Below are 23,558 nucleotides of genomic sequence, written 5' to 3' on the forward strand. Positions count from 1 at the left end.
GCGGCGTGGTGTCTAAGCAAACAGCCAGTCGTCAGTACCTACCTATCTGATAAACGTTTTTAGTAGCCAGTAGTAGTCTAGACAGGTATAAAGTGCTATCTACCTTATTAAAACTAATTTTGTTTACGTATAGAGTCTAGAAATTTTTCCGCGTGTTAAATAATTTTCAGTGAAATAACTTAGGTACCTACTATAAGTTGGATCTTTTTTAAAAAACGCCGCTATTTGATGCTCTGGTTTGCAAATGTTCCAGAATTCTAGTGTTTGCACAACGGAGGAACTTTCGTAAAAAAGAGCTCTGATGGCTTTCTTCGGAAATTAGGTGAGAACTAAGACTATAACTACAACCTACCTATTGTAGGATAAGTCTTTTCCTCATCTACTTCGTTTTTTATTACGTACTTTATTATGTAGCTTTTATAACTTTCAGTTTAAACCACAACCAATGCCCCTTTGATAATTTCCATGTAATTCAGCGACGTTATATTCAGAATTATTTTGTTTATTTTATAGTTGAATGTCCGAATCCATTCATGAAATCTGTGCGACGACGAGACATGTACACGTTAATGGTTCAGAAACATTCTACTAGATGGCGCTAGTAGTAGCTTTTCAAGCTCAAACTTCTGAAAGTCCGGTTGTCATATTCAGATGTACTATCCAAAGGTCTGCAATTAAGGTAAGTATTTTTAATAAAATATCAAAGGTTCTGAAATTCTTTGAAGTTAATATATAAATAATTATATCTCGTAGTATCGACTATGGTAATGGAAAGTTGAAACACTTTTCAAGTTTTTTTCAGATATCAGTGATTTGTATGTGTACTTACGTACTTACTTAAATAAATAGATTCGAACTTAACTGTGTGTTAAGTGTGATACTTATTTGTGTGCTGAACATGAAAATAAAGCATACATACATTTAGATATCTAACCCCTTCTAACACCCTTCAGAGACATCTTTAGGCGGATATTGTATAGGACTTACAAAAAATTAAAAGCTCCACAACTTAAATAAAACTGCAGCTCCTCAGTCTTCTATAAATATTATTAATTTGGTTAGTACCTACTATTTACTATTAAATTATTTTTTCTCAGTTCCAAAAAACGCAGGACTTATAGGTACTAAACAAAAACCGGATATTTTACTTTTTATGAAAATATTTGAAATTCGTATCAAACGAGTTCCTACGGTACGCGCGCTAAAGTGATTAGTCCTTTTTCCTTAGAAGTCCGTAATCATCATTACGTCTGCAATTAGGTGTAGTATAGCTTAATTTAATGTATTACTCAATAAATGCATTATTTAATAGTCGCAAATAGTTATTATTGTTAAAGAATTGATAATAAGTTAGGAAGTTTGAAGCTCTTTCACGTTGTTAATTAAGTCAGTCACTCGTAGAGGCTCCACAGCGCTACACGTTTGTCAAGGTTTATTTTTAAAACTTCCATAGTGCATCGTTGTTTTTTATTTCTCTCCTCTTTGGTGTTTTTATCAGTTTAGTGTATCAATTAATTGTATAAGAACTCAGTGAAGATAATGTTATATTTTGTTTGAGATACTGTTTTGCAAATAAATATTGTGAAACAGTCGGCTTCCTTGGTTTCTTGCCGGTAAGTTTTGTAATAAGTTTTCAGTTACACGGTTTTGTAGTACAATTCTATTGTATATGAAATCTATTCTCTATTAACACTTTTAAGATACGAAAAATGCACATAGAATATATTCAAATTTTTTATACATCGCGTTATTTAATAAAAGCGCATTTTAAAAGTTAAAATTACCATACCGGCTTTACTCTACAAGTTTAGTACATTAGCAATTTTCTCAGTGACCAAAATTATTCATTAAAGTTGATCAGACCACAGTTTTTGTTAATAAACTAGCTCAAATATGAACGGGGATAATAATTAATTTACATTCTTGTTGTTAGTATTTTTATTATATTTTATTTGTACTGAGCTTAGTACAAGAGTTCTATGTCCCGGTGACCGCGTTGACTTAAATATTGTGATAAAATTGCACTTGGAGTAATTTTTATACATGCATGGCGTCTTATCTTACATAGATAAAGAAAGCCTGAAAACTGGGCCCTAAAAAACTTGAAAAGACTTCCGTAAAGAACAACATTTTCGTTCATTCGAATGATCGCAGATTATGAAAGCACGTGCATGTTGAGTTAACTTAATATTAATCTCTATCTGCTTCTACGTTATTATAAGGTTCATATACATTAAATCTAGGCATTGTAAGCATTTTTCCTTTATCTTAATCCAAGTAGGATATCAAAAACCGGCCAAGTGCGAGTCGGACTCGTGCACGAAGGGTTCCGTAAATTACAGTTAAATCAACCTATCTCAAAAACTATAAGAGATACTTTGATCAAACCAAAAATCGTTGAAAGAGTTAATTAGCATGCATCACCTCTATTTTTTTTAGAATTTTATACCCCGTAGTTATAAAAATAGAGGGGGGGGGGACATACTTTTTACGACTTTGAGAGCTGATATCTCAAAAACCGTTCACTTTAAGAAAAATGTTTTTTAGAAAACTTTATATCATTTTAAAAGACCTTTCCATTGATACCCCACACGGGTATGTACATCGAAAAAAAAAATTTCATCCCTCAGTTACATGTATGGGGGGCCCCACCCCCAATTCTTTTTTTTACTATTTAGTGTCATATTTTTGTAGCGGTTCATACAACACATATTCCCATCAAATTTCATCACTGTAGTACTTATAGTTTCCGAGTAAATCGGCTGTGACAGACGGACAGACGGACAGACGGACAGACGGACAGACGGACAGACGGACAGACGGACATGACGAAACTATAAGGGTTCCGTTTTTGCCATTTTGGCTACGGAACCCTAAAAAGCTGTAATTTCAATTCATCTTGTACGGGTCCATATTAAAGTGACGGCCTTCGGCTTGAACGTTTAGAACTCGTCCTAAAATATTGTGCAATACCAACTTCACGAGCAAAGATGCTTATGTTCTACGAAAATGGGACTTTAATTGTAAAATTATGTCTCTAAAATTCGGTTATGTAATAGTTGGAAGTCGTTTGTTGTAGGTATTTGGACTTGAGATTTTTTGGGTACCTATTAGAAAACTCGTTCCAAAGTTCTTCTTTAAGTTCGATTTCAGTAGAGTCAAGAGTGTAGGTCTTAATCTCGACGGTAATCTGTAAGTTATCGCTGTCTTTTTAGCCAGTTCCCAGATTACAGTTAATTCCATCTGTGTGTAGGTAGATGTGGATCTAAAACCTATTTTACTGTCACAACCCAGTTAACAGTGGCTGTGGTCTTCCCTAGGAATGAATTCATATCCCATAGCAACTAATCTGCAAGAAGTTTTCTATGTTCCTTCAAGTTCTTCCACCTTGTATACCTATATACTTACCTATTTGGAGCTAACGGAAACAATAAATATATTATAAGAAAAGCTCACCAACTGGCATTGACAAGTATGTTAGTTGACATTTTATTGGGCTTACTTAATCCAATTTTCTATCCAAAACTGGTTGTGATGTTGTGGAATGCAATGCTAACGACCTACGGAAATTCTGTAAATGTAACGTAGTTTGATCATAGTTTGTGAGGTTTGATATTTGTAGGTATCAATCGGCTACCATTGAATTATTTTTCATCATTTTGCTTTTGCATTGGATTTTACTTGCCGAGCGAGATCCTAAACTATTTTAGTCAGCTTCTACTCTTTTTCTTCTACTATCGTTTCTGTAGCATGGGTTTTCTCAGAGCTGTCCTTTAACTTTGCAAGTCAGAGCGTGAGGGGTATCTTTCTTTAATACTCAACTCAATACTTTATGCCATCAGTCAAGGAATGCCAAAAAGCTTCTGTGCTTTTCATAAGAAATGATGAAAGTTTCCCGATAGGATTAGCTACATTGCATCCCAAATATTCATTAACAATTGTGTCGACTCTTATCAAAATATCACATATCAATAAGGCTAGAATAAAACCAGTCACAGATAATCAATAATTATAATTTATTACCCGTCAACGTTGACTTGTCGACTGTACAAGTAACTTAACACCAGCGCCGGTGGTTGAATTACCAGACGTGGAAAGCGGCCGCGATCTCCTCTACATTGAAATACTTGTATTATTTCCTGAATGTTAGCTTGTTTATTTATATAATTTAGAATGTATGATGACAAGTTATTATATGAATTATAAGAATTCTATATGCCAAGTTTTGGACTTCTAATGGTCCAACCGGAGGTCGGCTATCGTTAGGGCCAATTTTGACTCTTAACACATCCGTGTGAAAAAGGGATATGTATGGCGCTTGGTGCTCACGTCCTAAGATTTCTGAGTCAATATGTTCTTTTTCTCCCATGTGTTCTTCTGCCTTAAGTTAGACTGTATCTTTGTGTTCCTTGATACAATTTTGGCTTCACCTGTCTATCCACTCTTAAGAAATTCCTATGTCGATCAACTAATGACATTTTAATGCATGCATTGTCTATATTGCATCAATATGTTACATCATTTGCTAATGTAGGTAATTGGTGGTCATTATTAAATGGTACTTCTTCGAAAAAGTTCAGTGACTCGTTGACTGCACTATCGACTCGTAGTTAGGGTGTGGTTTCCAATTCCAATACTTTTATGTCTTCCTCTATTAGTCATACTGGTTTTAGTATAAAATAAACTTTTGTAGGTCTATAAAATTCCAATGCTTCTTGAAATGGTTTGATGAAGAAAAAACTGACACCACGCACATAATTGAAGTTTGCAAAAAGTAAAGCTCGAGTTTTTTGTCTCATTGGACGCGCTTACGTTACAGAATTGAACAAAATTGGCCAACAAGTTAATTAGCTCCGTAATATTGTATTACAACTAGTATATGACAATTTTGAATAACAAATTATTCATTAAAATTTCGATACTAGGCTAGTCAGGTAATATGATCAACGTTAGTTAGTTGTCGTAGTTATATTAATAAGGTAACTTAACTCCCCCAATTAGTCCCATCTTCTCAGTCTAAGATGCTTGACAAATAGATAGATTCAATTGATCGATATAATACGAAAGGCAAAGAAAGTATGACAGATGATACCCACATAGGAATGCCTGGTGTGAAGTATTAGTTTACGGCAGTAATATTTCTCATAATATAAGCTTACTGAGTACTTATTCAGACGCAACGGTATGCTCCAATAGTTCTTGTCATCGTATAACAATAATTAAATAATGATTGTTAAAAGCGATTTTATTTCCGTTTTTCGGCTTTTCAAATTGGCGTTTTACCAGACTGGCTTAGTCCCGGGTTTAGACCATTAACTTCGTTCGGGACGATGGTTTAAGCCTCGTAGTAAAGCTGACTGTTTTGGGACCACGTTTTATAATAAGGTGGTCAAGCTACAACCTTTTTACGGCAAAGCTAGCAAAAATAAAGTGTGATAACTATAAAAAATCTTCACGGAAGTGCGCCAGATTGTATGGTACGAATTTCATTCATATCGATTTAGTGCTACCTCAACTGATAAAGCGTGCTAAAGTTTTTTATCTCGATTTCTTAACTCAAATTTCTACAGTATTGGGTTAAAACTAGTTTGGTAATCAGTTGGTAATTTTAACAAATAAAAAATGCTAGAACTAGTTTCGTCTTAAAATGATACCTAGGTTTGGCCTTGCACACTAAATGGGTTATTGTCCCCTTATTCTTATACGGTAAAAGAATTTGAAGCATGCATATGTAGGTAAAGTAAGTAAGATCTATAAGATATGACCCATGATAATGTTCATTACAAGCGATTCGTGTCGATCGTTGACGGTTGAGTCACATCTAGTTAGATATCAATTTAGTTGGTACCTGGTGCCCGATTCTCCTAATTTTACTTAAGCGACATACGATTCACATTCGACTGAGATCCAATCCCGACTCAATTACGATTGAAGCGTATGTGGCATTCCGCTATTTTTTCTTTGGAAAACACGTTTTTATCCTTTTCTGTCATTCAATAATGAATCATTTTGTCTGCAAATGATTTACTATACTAGATATACGATAAATGATTACGAGACGCAATATGATTGTAGAGCAAACTACCGTGTAGACTGAAATCACCAAATTAGCAGACCAATCGCAAACCAATTGAATTTCGTTGGAATACGATTGGTCTTATACTGAAGAATGCCCGATATAATTAAAACTGCTATTGCGATCATATTGCGATTCTATTTCTATTCGATTTTGACATTATTAACTTGGCTTAGGCTCAGGGCGGCTGACCCCCCAAGCGATTCATTTATGTATCTCATAATTGGCATATCTCGTTAAGTAAACCAAATATTGCTTCAAGCTTCGAATCAATTATTCTAATGCTTAACAAAGACATATCATTACCCAATTTAAATGACTTACCTGCAAATATTCAAGGTCCATCATAGACCATAACTTAAGTCCATAATTTGACCAAAAACTAATAGCAGACTTGTTTAATAATAGCAAAAAGTGTTCACAATATAAAATCAATTCTTTGAAGCCCAGTCTATTATGTCAGTTTGGGCTATGAAACGGTCACAATTTGTATCAATTGGGTTGAATGTAACTACTGGACAGGATATGGTTATTTCCTTTATAAGCGGCTAGATGCAACATTCACACTTCAAATATAAATGGTAGGCTATTTTGAAATTGGTAGGTAATCTAGGTTTTAAAAGATTTAAGCGTTTCACCGTTCAAATTGTCGTTTGAAGATTTATTTAACGAGGCTTCCACAAGGAGCGATTCTATGGCTAATGCGTTTTTTGTACTATTTTCATGTTACTTTAAAAAAGCTGTTTTCATTTTATCAATTTAATTGTATGTAAGTAATGCATTTCTGTTTTTTGAGACGGTGTTCTAATATCAGCACTGTTAAAACAAAAACAGTTTTAGTAAAATGTTTCACGAGGAAGTTACCTACCTAATAATTATTAAATCTATTAATTTGGAAGTCCGTAACCAACATAGCTAACCTTTGACATGTAGTTCTTCTAAACGAAACCGAAAGACGTCTTGCATAGTCACCAGCTTTAGTATCTTAATAGAGGGCTACTGTTTACAACAGAACTGGGTCTTTTAGGTTGCGTTAACCCATTTTCTTCCATTTTGTACTCCTACAATACCGTGGTTTTCGTAATAAGTTCCAATTACTTAGACAATCAAACTCAGACGTGTCAGACGTATTTTATTAAGCGTTTTCATTTTCTGTACCCAATATTATGCTAGGTTCATTTGTATGCGAAGAGTTCAACGAATTGTCAAAAACACACTAAACTTCTGCATATTAGAGGAATATATAATTATTAATATTGTAAGTTTCTTGTTTTATAATTAATTATTTTGTTTCAGTGCCAATGACGTAACACAGACCCACAAAAATGAAGGACACAGAATTAAAATTACCTACGCGCAATGTACTAACCGGCGCCGTTGTGAACTGGGAAGATGATGAGCTAGGCTTCGGAGACAGTCCGAATAACCTGACGTTGGCATGGAAAGACCTGTCCGTTTATAGGAAGAAGAAAACACAAACCAGTATATGGAGATCGCCGGTTTATGAAGAAATTAGGGTTTTACATGGAGGTATGTATTGAAAAAGTCTTTAAGTGCTTTACTTTTAATGTGAATGGTTTAAAAAGTATACAGATGTACTATACTTACTCTTGCCAAACATGGTCCTTTCAGGATATTTTTTACGTATTTCCGTTCGTTTCTACTTAAACGTTACTTACTCAAATTCCAAACAGTGATTTTGGTAACAAAATATTTCACGAATGTTTAAATGCGGATAAAAAAAAATGTCTGTTGATGACCAATCAAAAACTGTCTGCCTAAATACTGTCAGTAGCAGGTACATATTATAATTGAATATTATAATCTTTCAATTCAATTTATTTATACTTACAAGTGTAATCCGTGTTGTACACACAAGGATTAAAATTGACATCTAGCAAATTAATTTCCCACGTTTTTTTGTTTATTTTCTTGTTTTCAATGCAATATTAATATGAAACGGATCTTGTGAAGCTGTGATTGATTATCTATTTTTAATTATACTATGCTAATTGTTATGTCTATGAACAGGTGGCTTAAAAAGCTTATTTTAGATACAAATATAATAAATGAAGGCAATATAACAAATCCGTGATCATAAATAAGTATTTTGTAAAATGCCAAACAGGTGGCTAAAAGCTTATTTTTAATATATAATTAAATCTATAAAAAAATATGATATTTTGATGTTCAGCACCTGGATACTATATTTAGGTCTAAATCATAACAATACATATTCAACAAATTAATGGATTTAATTAATTTATATTTTCAGACTGAACTTATCTTTTTGCTTTGTGAATTAATTAATATTTTTTTTAATAGCTCTCTTAACTTTTAAGTAAAGTAGATACCTAATGAATAATATGAAGATACAATACCTAAACGCTTAAGTGGCAATATCAGAGCTTTTTGGGAGAAACTCAAAACCATGCAATCAACTTCTAAACCATGGGCTGATTCTATTTGGTCAATCATTGAACATCCCAAGATACACGCAAAATGAGCTACAAAGAAGTTAGATCACTAACTCCATAGTGTAGTAGTAGTATTGATACGTAACTGTCGTTTGTACTTTCGTCTCTTGCATCTTAGTTGTCAGTTTGCACTGCATATTAATGAATCGATAGTATAAGAATTAGAAGAAGATAGATAGACAGGCTTTGATTCATGGCGTTACATTGAGTTAAATTTCGGAAGACGCACAATCTAGGGGCCAATTTATTATTAGCCTCTCTAACATTTAACCGAAACCCGCACTTCATAATACTTATAAGCCACCGCATTTTCCCAGATTCTCTGCCAACTTTGCCGACGATCTTCTACTAAATAAAAGCGTCAATAGGTAGTTAACAACCATTGAATGGTATTTTATTATTTTCTTCGTCATTTTGACTATCAATATTTTGATGACCACACAAGTCTTGTCAATTAACGCTTTTATAAAAATAATTTGGAGTCATTTGGCTTCAGTAGTGTCATCAATCAGATTGCTTGTTATTTCATTAAAAGGTGTCATGATGAAGAATATATTAATACTGATAGAAGTTAATTAGTTTACAAAATAATAGGAATTTGTGATTTATCTTCGAATAGACTAATGAATTGAGACAAGTCATAAATGTCTATGTTTATGTCTTAGATCTATGCTATGACTAACAAATCCTATGAGAAACTTACTTTAAGGTTTTTTATCGTACCTATTAAGTAAACTTTATCTCTTTCAAATATATTCTTTAAAAAAAATACTTTCATTAATTGGTTGGTCAATACTTAAATATATGTAGACATATTTTATTCAGCAACGATGAAAATAGGTGGTGATTAGCATTCAAAATAGATGTTATACTTACTTATTTATTTCTGAAACAAAATTTTTCCAGGTAACCTTTATTAAAAGACAAATAAAAATAAGAAATACATTAAACTCCTTTTTAAGAATTGTATAAATATAAATAATTCATTGTTCTAACAATAAATGAATAATGACATACAAAAGCTATACTTTTAATACCGAATTAAAAATATCACGCGACATACATATGTACAGTCAACTTCAGTCAGGTCAGTGGTAACAGTTTTATATGAAAATCGTACTTATTACTATTGCGTTAAGGTGCATGACAGTTACCACTGATGTGCGGTCTACTGTACATACTAACATTGCACAATTTTTATGTGTCATGGATGCTTTTACACGAATACCTTTAATGAAACACAAAATTAATGTTTCCACGAATTAAATTAGTGATTTGTAATCATTAAACCGGTATTGAAATAAATTGTTACATAAGGAATTAACTTGGGAGCAGTTCTAAAATATTTTTGGGCTTGTCGAATTTATTTATTTATATTTGTTATACATTATGTTTCTTGTATTGTAATCTATGTAAATGTTTATGAAGAAAAGATTAGTTAGTTAGTTACAGCCTATTTATCGTCCCACTGCTGGGCACAGCCTCCTCTCACACGGAGATTGGTTTTAAATTATTATTATTGCTGCTAGGTGGCAGAGAAAAACGTACCCACATTCCAAATCTTTTAAAATGTTAAAAAAATGCCATTTGGCTCTTCCGTTGCTTGAAATAAAATATCGAGTTATTCTTAGTCAAGGCAATATTCTTTATTACTACGGACTATCATCATGAACCAAAAGGGTCAATGCGACCTATAGATATACGTTTTGTTTAATTAGGGCTGTAAACTTTTTACAACCTTTTTTTCTACGAAATAGTCATCACGGATTACGCCGTCCATAGTCATCTGTTAGAAATTTAATAAAATCATTTGGCCGTTGCATGTGTTCTGTTAATGTCTTTTGAGGATTAATGTTAGCTTTTCTTTTCAGTCAATGGAATCGTTTCGTCAGGAAACTTAGTCGCTTTAATGGGGTCTAGGTAAGTTGTCAAGTTCTAGATCTAGTTATAACTTTATTTTCAAAAACAAAAGACCCCTCTAAAATCACACTCTCCAGATGATGTCCTCATTAAATGAAAATAATATGACCTACATTATGTTCCTCTTTGAAAGCAATACCTTAATTCCTAAAGGCAAGCACTTCAAAAACAAAACTGCTGGTTAATCACATAAAAAAGAACTTTATCCAAAGACATGTTATTTCTCCCTATTTCTCCATAAATTCAATAAGCAATTACCTCTTAGTGGTGCCGGCAAGACCACACTCCTAGCTGCCATCAGCCGTCGCGACAAGAGCGCGATGACTGGCTACCTCATGCTGAACGGCAGACTGGCTGGCGCAGACCTGATATCGAGGATATCTGGCTTCGTACCTCAGGAAGACTTGGCTATCGAGGATCTAACGGTCGATGAGCATATGGAGTTTATGGTGAGTGAAAATATACTAGATTTAAACCTCTTCTGTATGACACTTCTTTACAATGCCTTGCAATACTGTAAGTATATGCTAGCCATTTGATACTGAGGGAAGGAAAACGATGTCCAGCTTAATGTTAGTGACTGTTAGGATAAAGTTTCTCTCGTATACCCGGTACTCGACCTTTTTCTTTCAGACTATTCAAACTACCTCAAAGTCTATCAAATAGTTATTTGTTATACAAGAGTGCAAAGTTGCTTTTTAACCGCGGGCTCAATTTTGATGACCGAGCAAGCGAAGGATTCTAAAATTGAAACACGAGCGTAGCGAGTGTTTCAATAATTAGAATCCTGAGCTATAGCGAGGGAATCAAAAGAGCACAAGGTGAAAAATCTTTGCACTCGAGTGCAACACGTAACTTTTCATCCCACCTCATCGAGGAAAACAATAATAAAAATTACTTAATTAATTGAATAATTATTTTAAGCAGTATTTTATTTGTTTAATATGTATTTGTTTGAAAAGTCTTATCAAGATTGTCACAAATGGAGTTTTGCACACGACGTTCTAAATTCAAAACACTTTGCCGCTCTAGAGGATAAAAACGGCTTTTGCGCTCAGATATCAAAGAGTAAAACTACTCTACTTTCCGAGATGGTGGGATGAAAAATAAATGATTATGCCTTTGCCAATAATTTATGCGGAAGAACGAAATATTTCTCGATGGTTTTTTAATACAAAATTATTCATTTATTTATTTATGTTTACCCAGAAACATGTTCAATTGTAATGCTAATAACAAGAAAGAAACAAACCGACATTCCATTTGATTACCAAATTTTCTGAATGTCACATTATTTTATGGAATTGGGAAAACTTGTTACGGACACACCTGCATGCTTTAAATATTAGTTACTGTTTCATGTAATAAATCCCTCGCAGATTAGAAAAACCTAGCTTTTTGCCATCGTAAAGCAATCGTCTCGCTTGTTGAGGACAAATCATTAATCAATATAATTTTGGTATTGAAATATTACTGTTGTTGCCTTCTAAAGTACCCCGCTGGGACATAACGTCGACAAGAACTGACGCTATTGAAATATGGTTTAAAGAAAAACGTACTGTCTAACTCCTCAGCTAAATTCTATCTTTAGTAAGTTAATCAAAAGATGGATAAGTTATTGGAATCAGTTATTAGTCAGTTATTGGAATAGAAACCACTAATAGAAAAATCCATCTGCACTTTGATCTCCTGGGTGTTAACATACTAGAAAATTACCAAATTAATTATTCATCGTCAAAGTATTATGTTACGAACGTACTGACAGCGATCTTAGATGTTTATCTCGAGTTATTTACATCTTAATAATTTGATATTTGACATTTCACGATATAATCTTTAATCGAATCTAAATATGCAATTTGTTTATTTGTCGGTCATAGGTTATGAGCATTTAACTCCTATGTAATGACTGAATATACCTACTATGAACAAGAACGTCTTAAATCTCGCTCGTAGTGTTAAAACTTGACAACAAATTGAACAGACGTTGAAACTGCTGTGTTAAAGAGGCCAAATTTTTGATTAAATTCTCCTTAAATTACATCTGTGTGTACTTTTTTTGTAAATTAATTAAAAGTTCAACCTAAGATCACGCGTAGAAAGACGCAAGCAAAAGATGATCGAGCATCAAGCAATTAAAAAACAGGCTTAATAGACGATGGCGGAAAAGGTATCCAAAAGATGCCCATAACTATTGACGTTGTAATTTTCCAAATTCTCAAACGTCACTCAGTGTCGGCGGCTCTTGAAGGTGCTATTACTGTCATTAACATGTTTTGTGGCGACAGAAATAATTTAGAAGTTAAGTGGCTTGAGTATACTGACAACGTACTCGGGACGGATTAGAGTTTTGACCTTAGGGCAGTGTCCTATTGGTCTTTCTCCTACTCATGTTTGGATGATCATTGATGAAGTAAATAATCAAAATACTCATGAGAATTGTTCTAGGAAATAGACCAAAGTTGAAAAGCTGGTTTATACCCATGCAGACGACTTTGAATGTAAGATTTATAAGACCAACCTTTTTCCACCTAGGCCCGAATGATGATGGACAAGCGATCAACAAAGGGAGTAAGAGCAAGACGTGTTCAGCAGCTACTAAGTGAATTAGGAGTCAACAACTGCACTAAAACTAAGCTCAAAGCCCTCTCTGGAGGAGAGCGGAAAAGAGTCTCATTGGCAGTACAGGTAAGTGACCAAGAACAATTTGGCAATCAGAATTTACGTACTAGTGAAACGTAGTGTGAAGTCTATTACAAAATTAATTAAGACAAAGTCTCAGACATAACTGTCCATACTGATCACACTTCAAGTTTTAATGAACATGACAATGACTTTTTATTGGTACACGAAAAAAATCTAACACTGTTCAGATTTGTTGAAGCGTGATCGATATAGACATTATGAACAGTTTGACAGGTTTTTACAGTCTCAACTTTAAATAATTCATCAAGGATAATTTATTACCTGAAGGTGTATTTTGGAAGCGAGTTGCAATGATTGCACGTGTTGCTACCTCTGGGATTGAAAGCCATTTCATAAAAAATCATAAAAACTAAAAACTAGTAGTACAACTGTAGCATGTTTCATGCTGTTCGGTTCCAATTTGGACCTTAGTCTTGAGAGGGTCATGCAAGCATTCCCAAGTTTAACATTTCACTTAGAACTCCAAGAAAATTAACCAAGACCATCTTCCACAGCTTTTAAACGACCCTCCAATATTATTCTGCGATGAGCCCACAACGGGCCTTGACAGTTGGGCAGCCGCAGCTGTAGTAGGTCGCCTTAGGAAGTTAGCTATAGGAGGAAAGCTGGTAGTCTGTTCGGTACACCAACCGGCTTCTGGAGTCTTCGAGCTGTTCCACCAAGTTGTGTTGTTGGCTAATGGGAGGATTGCCTTCCATGGAACTATTGAACAGGCTGACACGTTCTTTGCATCGTAAGTACCCTTATCTTTTAATTTGTTGGTTATTTTCTGGGTGCTATAGAAGTAGTTTTTAATTGAGTTAAGTATTTGAAGATAATCAGTTTAAATATTTTATTTCCATTTTATTATGTGATTGATAAGGCAAATTGCAAACTCGACTAACATGAGGACTGTTTTAACTTAACCACCGCAAACTTTGTTCTGCGAAATTTTAAAATACCTATTTCCTTTCAAATTGGAAAATATAGAATCGCGCACAGTTTTCGCAAAATTTAGTAGTGGCATGCAACTGTATTCTGAGCACAAGTACACGATGTGGCTTAGCTATGGTTTTTGCGCGACTCGTGCAATTTTCAGTGACCTATACTGCTTGTTAATTTAGTTCTAGATTCTTGATCTTAATTACTTTCAACACATGTCCTAGTCGGTGTCACTTTTTTCAACTATCTAAAGGTGCACATTCATTTACATGTCGCACCAAGCTGTCTACTTCCAATGTCTTAATTGTAACTCGAGCTTTAATTAAATCCTATATACCAATAATAACATGTACATAATATATTTTATATACAAACTAGTTTCTAATTTAAATTATAATCTCAAAACAAATATAGCTCGGCCGTTAGATTTTATCTAGACCAGGAAAAACTTTGAATCTTAATACATAATTGTGTTATATCACCATAAAATGGTGTTATATAAATATTTAAATGATTCGAGAATTTTGGTTTTAAATGATGGAAATGATTTTTGTGGTAATTAAGATGATTGCTTCAGAACTATGAGTGACGAAATTGAACAAATTATCGTAAGCCATAAAGTTATTTTGGTGCAAGCCCTTGAATATCAATGTAATGATCCATGGTAGGCAAACAGAGTGGGGGTTTAATGATGGTGTCTTGCAATGCCGATGTAGAACATGCTTCTGAAGTTCGGCCTTGTGAACGAATTCATTTGTTTTTCGTTACTATAAGAATTGGGATTGGACTGAAAAACTTTATCAGCCTTACTACAAAAACTTAAACATCTGTTGAACACTTGTCTAAAAAAGTGTGGCTGAAACGGACCTTATTTCAACCTCATACTCTGACATTTTTTAGACAAGTGTTCAACAGACATTTAAAAGTTTTTGTACGCAGATTTTTACGTAGATTTTGAGGTTTGACAACACTTGATATACCTACGGATCTATAAATCCAGCGAAGGAGAACATTGTAAGGAGATGGGTATCAGTTAGACGTGGTACGAAGGCGTGGGAACATATTATGCAGATTATGTTAATCATAGAAGCGATGAGTTTAATTAAGGTTGTCTTTGAATAACTTAATTTTAAAGTACCTAATAACGATTTGGCCTTCTTGAGAATCAACCAGCTGCTGTTGATAAAGATGAACATTTTTCATTAGTAATTAAAATAATACTTATAGTGCCTTTATCCTAATTAATACAGATGTTGGTAATCACGCTTAGTTAAAGATGAACCACGTGTTTTTTCTAAAATGATCCTTTTACGACTCCGATAAGATCTACATATTAATAAATGTTATCGGTGTAATCTTAAACCGCTGGAAAACGATTCATAAAATTGGACTTATAAATCGGACAGTATAAAATTCTGTAGATTTCCATCTCGAAATAGGATACAAAACTTGTCACGAAGCATAGTCAAAGGTCTCATAGGCAAAAGAAGTCGTAGGATTTTCAGGATGTCGACACATGCGATCTCTTCTAAAACATCGTCAGTCCTAACTTTGATTATCTAAAATTAAGACATTTCTATAGAAGTTTTTAAAAATGGTTCTTTTCTATCTTTTTTTACTTAAAATTCGTAAAGCTACCCAAACGTTCTGCGGGTGCTTTTTGCATTTTTCTTTTTAATTCCGGGAGCATTTGCATAAACATGTTTTAGTTTTTTTCGTCAGTACTTTATTACCGTAACAATAAACAGAATGCACATAAATAAACAAATATATTAATATTTATAATTTCTAGACATGCGGATAGAACATAAGTTCAAGGACGGATTAAGCTTTTATTCGGATTTAAACTTGTAAATGTAGCGTTAATCCCAATTTATGTGGCATGAACTACTCATTTGCAATTGCGGAATAGTGTTAGACGTTTTGGGATTTACATTTTATGCGCTTTTTAATATTTTAAAAGTCAACAGTATGCAAGTCACATAATTCGAAAAAAAAATATACAGAATTGTCCATACCTACCTAATCATGATCGCTTCAGTAATTTTGATGGCGTTGAGGCAATTCTTGGGGCAGTCCAATAAAATCTTGTAAAGGTGGTCACTAGTAACTATTTCGATGAATATGATATAAAAAATAATTTACATAAAGCCTAGTATCTAATTTAAAGTAATATGTAGTAGTTTCTATAAATAAATCTCCTAATTTTATGTATAAGAAAAAATGTCGACGCAAATGATCGCAGGTGGAAACATTAATGATTAAAAAAAACTACTTATTCCCTTATCAATAGACTAATCAAATATTAATTTCTATTTACGGATTAATCAGTGTCAAGGCTGAAAAAACAGCGTGTCATAATTTAGTGCTAATACATTCAGTATTTCTGATAAGACAGATTAATATACTCTTAGATATGCGAGAAAACCAGAATTCTCTTATCTATGAGAAATCTAATAATGTTACCTGGCAGACATTCTGTGATTTGATACTCACTTAATTAACATTCATCAGTAGGTATATCTCGTAGTACGAATTTATAATAAAGCATATTTTTTCTTATCTGTAACTTACACGTGTTTTTGGACCTAAATTATGCTATAGGACTTTAAAATTAAAAGATACATGTGTTCTGAATTTCTGATCAACATAATAAGACAGTCGTAAATATAATTAACATCAAGGTCACACCGTGGTCCAGGAAGACTTGACTTTGCCATAGCTTCTCATATTTTGCCATAGTAACTTGACAATTGAATTCTTCACGATGCTTCCTTCCAATAGTTTATGATCAGTAGTGTGTAGCACCTGCATTACACTGCCAGTTGCCATTTTACCTACCTGCCAAATTACGTATATTATTATTTTAACTTATTACTTAAACATTTCTTAGGACACTAGGTATGGACCTATATCACAACATAACCATTTTTCCACAGCCTAAACTTCAAATGCCCCCTCGGTTTCAACGCAGCAGAGTACTACATATCCCTGCTCGGTATACAAATTGACAAAGAAATGGAGAGCAGGGAGCGAATCAGGCGCATTTGTGACGAATACTCAAGATCTGATATAGCAGCCGAGATCGATAGCAAAGTCGGCAATGTTAAGGATGAGAACGAGTATTTTAATGGCGAAACTGATGAGAAGGTAAGTACTTAAGTAGAGAACATGTAGCAGTCAGTAGATAGGTGTAACCAATAGTTTTCTTTCTTGATTTTTGTTCGGGCACTTTCATATCCTACCTTCAATCCTACCTTTCAATCTGCTTATATTTAACCTTGTATCTAGCCGACTTTTTCTATCTTCGTCTGTTTTTGATGTTTTCTAACAATATCAATTTGCAAATTAAGCTGCTGTGATTTAAATGGGACCTGCAGAGGTAGACCGAACAAACAAGAATTTATTACCAGAAATAAGATACATACATTAATCACAAGATAATAAACTTTGCCTATCTAAAGTTTAATCTATGATCGAAGAGATATAAACTTTTTAATAATGTCAAAAGGATTACTAGTCGTCAAAATTACCATTCGCCAATCGAGAATCGTAATATTATTCATCAATTCCATTTTTGCGATACCACAAACAGTATAATGTGTTTGTTTAGACCAAATAATGCTAATACTGGAATAATTCCAATATTTATTAGACTTTATCTTAAATATTCTCACGCCGCTTAGAGAAATACGTAATACATTTGAATTGATATTTTTCGTGGATATGCTGAAAAAAGCTCTTATGACTTCACCAGCATCTGCCCACAATTTCATCTGATCTTTTTGAAATCAGCTCTTAAAGCACGACATAGATTCCATGTTTTATAGCATAATATGCCATTACATAATAAATCATCATCCTCATCATCCTCCGAGCCTTTTCCCAATCATGTTGGGGTCGGCTTCCAGTCTAACCGGATTCAGCTGAGTACCAGTGCTTTACATGAAGCGACTGCCTATCTGACCTCCTCAACCCAGTTACCCGGGCAACCCGATACCCCTTGGTTAGACTGGTGTCAGACTTACTGGCTTCTGACTACCCGTAACGACTGCCAAGGATGTTCAATGACAGCCGGGACCTACAGTTTAACGTGCCATCCGAAACACAGTCATTGGTGTCTAAGATATACTTAGAAAGTACATACAAACTTAGAAAAGTTGCATTGGTACTTGCCTGACCTGGAATCGAACCCGCGCCCTCATACTCGAGAGGTTGGTCTTTGCCCACTAGGCCACCACGTCATCTAAATATACACGTCATCACATAATAAATATATTGGCAATATATGCCTAATGTTGCTGTGCCCTAACAGGGTCCACAATTGTCCATAGCTTTAAGCCAAATGTAACACCTGTAAAAACTTGTGGAAAGCAAGTAAAGGATATCATCATCATCATCATCATCTCAGCCATAGGACGTCCACTGCTGAACATAGGCCTCCCCTTTAGATCTCCACAGATACCTGTTGGAGGCGACCTGCATCCAGCGTCTTCCGGCGACCTTTATAAGATCGTCTGTAAGGATATGAATATGAATAAATGAGTCATTAAGAACACCATTATAATATACATCATGTTTTTAACCTTTATAGGATTGTAATAATCTTCCTTTTGTTTCAGGATCAGTATTATGAGCGATATGTAACTCTGTAAGTATTACATATTATTTTAATATCTCTATTTCGATCTCATCTTTAACCTATAGTTTTGCACCATTAGTTATTATGACTTGCATATTGAACATCTTAAGCTTTGTTAATAACTGTTCTAGTGTTTTTGTTAACCAAATAACTATTATTAGTATTATATAGATAAACAGTTTTAATCAAACTAAAAAACTGGCCGAAAAAGAAATCGTGCCCATATTTTGAACCCAATCTCCAAAAAACGTTTGGTCAGCATCCGCAATTTTGGGATCTAAAAGGAAGGTTCTAGAAAAATATTTTACTGTCATTTGTCATATTGGACTATTCTATGAAGAGCTGTTACAAATAAACCTTTGTTTTGCAGAGTCAAAGTGAATTACTTCGTACAATTCTATTGGCTGATGTGGAGGAATGTCCAAGCTCTAAAGCGTAACTACAGCATTTGGATCGCCGAGTTCTTTTTACTTATGGTGAGTTTAAAAAATACATTTCATTACTTTTTCATGTTCACTTTACACGCCATATTTTTTTCGTAATGAACCTCAGTTAAAGGTAGGAACTTTGAAAATGCCAACCTTCGTAGAGTCATGTCTTGTAACGTAGGTACTTGGTTAAAACTACTGGATCTTTCTTTTGGGGATACCTATGCGACGAAGTTTTCTGTCTTCCCATCTTATCTTTTTTTTTAAATTACTAGTTATTTGATATTTTTTTTAACGTACAGTCATGTACATTATTTTTCACACAAAGTTCATCTCTCCCCATAGTTCGTAGGGCTGATAATCTCAGTCCCCTACCACGGTCACTTCGACGAACTGGACCAGCGCGACATACAGAACGTGGAAGGTTTGCTCTACCTGACCATCACGGAGACGATATTCCTCTTCATCTATGCTGTCTTCATCACGTTCCCTAGTGAGGTGCCGATACTGTTGAGAGAAACGGCCAGTGGGCTGTATTCGCCGTTACCTTATTATTTGTCGAAGATGATATTTTGGGTAAGTTGATTCTTGCTGCTGTTTTGCGAGTGTGCTTTCTATCTAGGTTATATGATTGATTGGATGGAATTTTGCGAATTGTTTTGGGTATTTTTGTCTTTGTGCCAAAGTTGAAATCTTGAAATCTCTGATGCTCATTGAATGTGAATCCAATGAATCTGCAAGATTTTAATAGCATCTAAGTCAAAAGAGTGAAGAGAGAATGTGTTTTAGAGCATTAATACACTTTGAAACTTTTAGAGTATGTGTTTGATTACATCATGTTACAATCTTACTAATAAAAAAATAATGGAAGCATGCTGATAATATCACTATTATGAGATATTTAAAACCCTAATACATAGGAAATCAATACCTCCGATTCTGAGAATATCATTCAACAGTATCAAACAGACCATGCAACAGTGGGTGTCCAAATGTGTCAATTTCCTTCATTGCATACAGAAGTGATAAAATTACTTAAATATTAACATACGAAGCGCCAGAAAGTTTGATTTCCATAGCAAGGCCCTTTAACTGTGACACGGATGGCCATGTGAAAACCAGTTTCGTTACATTGTTAAACTTCGTTTCGTGGTTTAGAAACATTTTAACTATTTTTCTTATCGTTTTAGTTTTGGGCCGGAATAACGGATTTCAATTAAATACCGGGAGCTTTGATTTATAAACTTGTGCATCTGATCAAATAGTTTCAAAATCTTGAGGTCGTGTTCAAACACAGCTGTAGATCTTTAATTAGCTTTTGATACTGATGATATATTTACTTTTAAAAGGAAAAAACACAAATACCAATACAAATTTTAAAATGGAAATCAAATCATTGTGAATAGGAGTTCAATCATGCTCTACTTTACGTCTTGCAAAAAATGGATCCAGAAAAAAACACCCTAGATAATTAAGAGATTTACATTAAAAATTATTCCATTCATATTTTCCTTATTACTTAGTGCTAAGTTATGTTTTTCCACTTCCAGATACCTCGAGCAGTAATAGAACCGACTCTCTTCACGACCCTAATATTCTTGATAGCGGGACTCCACGGCGGTTTCATGGGCTGGCTAGGATTCAACTTCGTCTGCATTCTATGTGCTAACTACGCGAACGCTTATGGTAAGTCCATACACATTTCTTTCACCTGTAAATAGAATTTTTGCTAAGCCTACCACATTAGTTAGTCAAACCTGCCTTTAAAATATTAGTACCTAATTAATTTTGCTCCCATTTTAGAACAGGTTTAAAACAAGCTATTTAATTACTGATTTCACATTTAATGAACTCATCAAAATTCCAAATTACATTGCGGACAACTACTTTACTGGTTTGTCCATCAAAACTCTAAATTCAAAATTGTCATCACATTCCAGTTTACTGGAACGAATTCGAATTTAAAATTGGCATTGCGATTTTCAAAATTTCAGGCTCGTTCCTATCAGCGACGTTCAACTCTATGGAAACTGCTGCTCTCGTGTCGGTACCGTTCGAACTCGTTGGCACTATGTTCTCTGGCCTTTACTTGAACTTAGCTAGCGTTTCTCCATACTTATCTTGGCTAAGATACATATCAGGCTTCTACTACGGCGTCGAAAGCATTTCTATACTTCAATGGGATTCTATTGAAACTATTGACTGTGTAGTCATTGACGGCATGCCTTGCATAAGAACAGGGCCAGAAGTATTGAGAAGATTCGGGTATGACGAAGATCATTTCTGGCGAAACTGTCTATGTTTGTTCAGCATGTACTGCATAGGACACTTCATAGCCTTCCTTATGGTAATCAGAAGGAGTAGGGGCACACCTGTATATTAGAAAAGAGTTCAATTGTATATAGTTCGTAACCATAGTGTCTATTAGTGCTGTTGCTTAAAATATGCCCGTGCCATAAAGGTTGACAGGGTAACAGTTAAATATTGTTTTAAGTATAAATAAGTCGCCTTATTTTATTGGTAAAGAGGTCTTGAGAAAATAAAAATAGTCTTAATACTCAGCGAGAACAATATAAAGTTATTTCCAATTGGCATGAATTTATAAGATCTTATGAATTGGCTCAATAAATTTTACGAAGTTTTTATGTGTAGTTTGTATTATTTTCAATTTCCCTGAATCCCTTTTCCTTAACATCTGCAAGTTTCTGCACATTACTCATACTTCGATGTTTTTTTTACATAAAGCACAGACTTCAAAACCAGTTCGTTCTTCCTTTTTAAAACTGCATTGTTAGAAAAAGGTTGTAAATAACATTTTGACCTTTTCATATGTGTGCACTTCATGATCTAATACGGCTTTGAAAATCGCATTATGTATCTGTTTCTAAAAAATAAAAATATCGTTAATATAAAATTAGACCATCTATTTTTCCATTTTTTCCGTATTTTGTTATTTGTAAAATAAAATGAATCCGGGTCAGTCACACAATTCTATAAATTGACCAAAATTCTGAATATTATCTTAATTTCATGCAAGCAGTAATTTCAAGTTTATGGATATTTCTTTATTTTACAAATTAATTATGATACAGCCACATAAAGACTTAATTTTGACACGAAGATAGGCAGATTGGCTTAATATTTCTCTATATTTTCCATTGCATATTATATTCCCCTGACTTATTCTATATTTAGCAGTATGCCAGTTCTGTTTCAAACTTCTGTTGTAAATACTTAATTTAACATCAGCACTTCTTATAACCTTAGCTTTTTGTTAGTCGCTTGCATATTACTAAACTTTAATTTGTTCCCCTGCACAAAAAATAGCGACATCATTACAATATTATTTGGTAACTTATTAGTTCTTGGACACTTTAATAATAGTTTAACTTAATTGGAAAATTAACTGCAACATTCAAAAGAATAAATATCGAATACAGCAAAGTTATTTAAAATAGAAGACGGAAGCATTGTCTTCGAGACTTCATAACAAGTTCTTTTATTGACTGCAGAAGAATTTGCTGAAAAACTGTTAAAACTTCCAAAATGCCGCTGGCCTTAATTTCAAAAAGAATATATCTTTAATTTGCCGTCTCAGAAACATGAACGCTACTTCATTAAATCCCAAATTCCTATAAGATCCATATACAAGAAGGGATATCACGTAAACCTTTACAATTTCAGGCTCATTCCTCTCAGCAACATTCGACAAGATGGAGACAGCCGCACTCATATCTGTTCCATACGACTTAATAGGACTAATGTTTTCTGGCATATACCTGAACCTAGCCACCGCTCCTCCCTACTTCTCCTGGCTTCGATACATATCAGGATTTTACTACGGTACTGAATGCATATCAGTTTTACAATGGACCTTAGTTGACACGATCAATTGTGTGAATGCAGAAGGCTTGCCCTGCATCAGGACTGGGGCAGGAGTCTTGACCAGGTTTGGGTATGAGGAGAAGAATTTCTGGAGAAACTGTGCTTGTTTGGTTACTTTGTATTGTGTGGGGAATATTATTGCGTTCGTTATGGTTGTTAAGAGGAGTCGGGGTACGCCCGTGTATTGATAGTTTATGGTGCTTTAAGTACAGAAAATGTATGGCACTGTTAATTGTTTCTGTTTATTTAATCACAGACTGGTTGTCCAGTGGCTCAATGTCTCCCTGAATTGTCTTTTTTCAGTACCTATATTAATTCGGTCGTTAGATATAAACGCATTCTCATCTACCGACTTAATGATCCTTCATTTAAATATGAAAACAGACCTAGAAAAAAAACTTTGTCATCAAATAACATTATTAATTATGTATGCGTAAAAATTATAAAATTAATATTGAAAATAACTTCATCCGCTGAACTAGTGTTACGACGAAAATTTACTC

General features: G+C 34.1%; 1 protein-coding gene across 1 annotated transcript; it reads left to right on the forward strand.

The window, feature by feature from the left end:
- The first annotated feature begins 1,242 nt into the window (after positions 1-1,242).
- LOC110383834 (protein scarlet) lies at positions 1,243-21,738 on the forward strand. The gene is made up of 12 exons (XM_021344747.3): positions 1,243-1,613; positions 7,373-7,606; positions 10,425-10,473; positions 10,739-10,922; positions 13,009-13,161; positions 13,674-13,912; positions 17,040-17,250; positions 18,723-18,751; positions 19,113-19,218; positions 19,516-19,746; positions 20,721-20,856; positions 21,165-21,738. Exons 2-12 carry the CDS (start codon positions 7,402-7,404, stop codon positions 21,551-21,553), a joined length of 1,932 nt encoding a protein of 643 aa, XP_021200422.1. The 5' UTR covers positions 1,243-1,613; positions 7,373-7,401; the 3' UTR covers positions 21,554-21,738.
- The last annotated feature ends 1,820 nt before the right edge of the window (positions 21,739-23,558 follow it).

This window comes from Helicoverpa armigera, chromosome 3 (assembly GCF_030705265.1).
Source record: "Helicoverpa armigera isolate CAAS_96S chromosome 3, ASM3070526v1, whole genome shotgun sequence".
In the NCBI taxonomy this organism is placed as follows: Eukaryota; Metazoa; Arthropoda; class Insecta; order Lepidoptera; family Noctuidae; genus Helicoverpa; species Helicoverpa armigera.

What these genes read in the sequence shown, in the direction of transcription:
- LOC110383834 (XM_021344747.3), top strand. Translation starts at nt 7,402, where the DNA reads ATGAAGGACACAGAATTAAAATTACCTACGCGCAATGTACTAACCGGC. An exon ending in AATTAGGGTTTTACATGGAG is followed by an intron (nt 7,607 to 10,424) that starts GTATGTATTGAA and finishes TTTTCTTTTCAG; the next exon opens with TCAATGGAATCGTTTCGTCA. An exon ending in ATGAGCATATGGAGTTTATG is followed by an intron (nt 10,923 to 13,008) that starts GTGAGTGAAAAT and finishes TTTTCCACCTAG; the next exon opens with GCCCGAATGATGATGGACAA.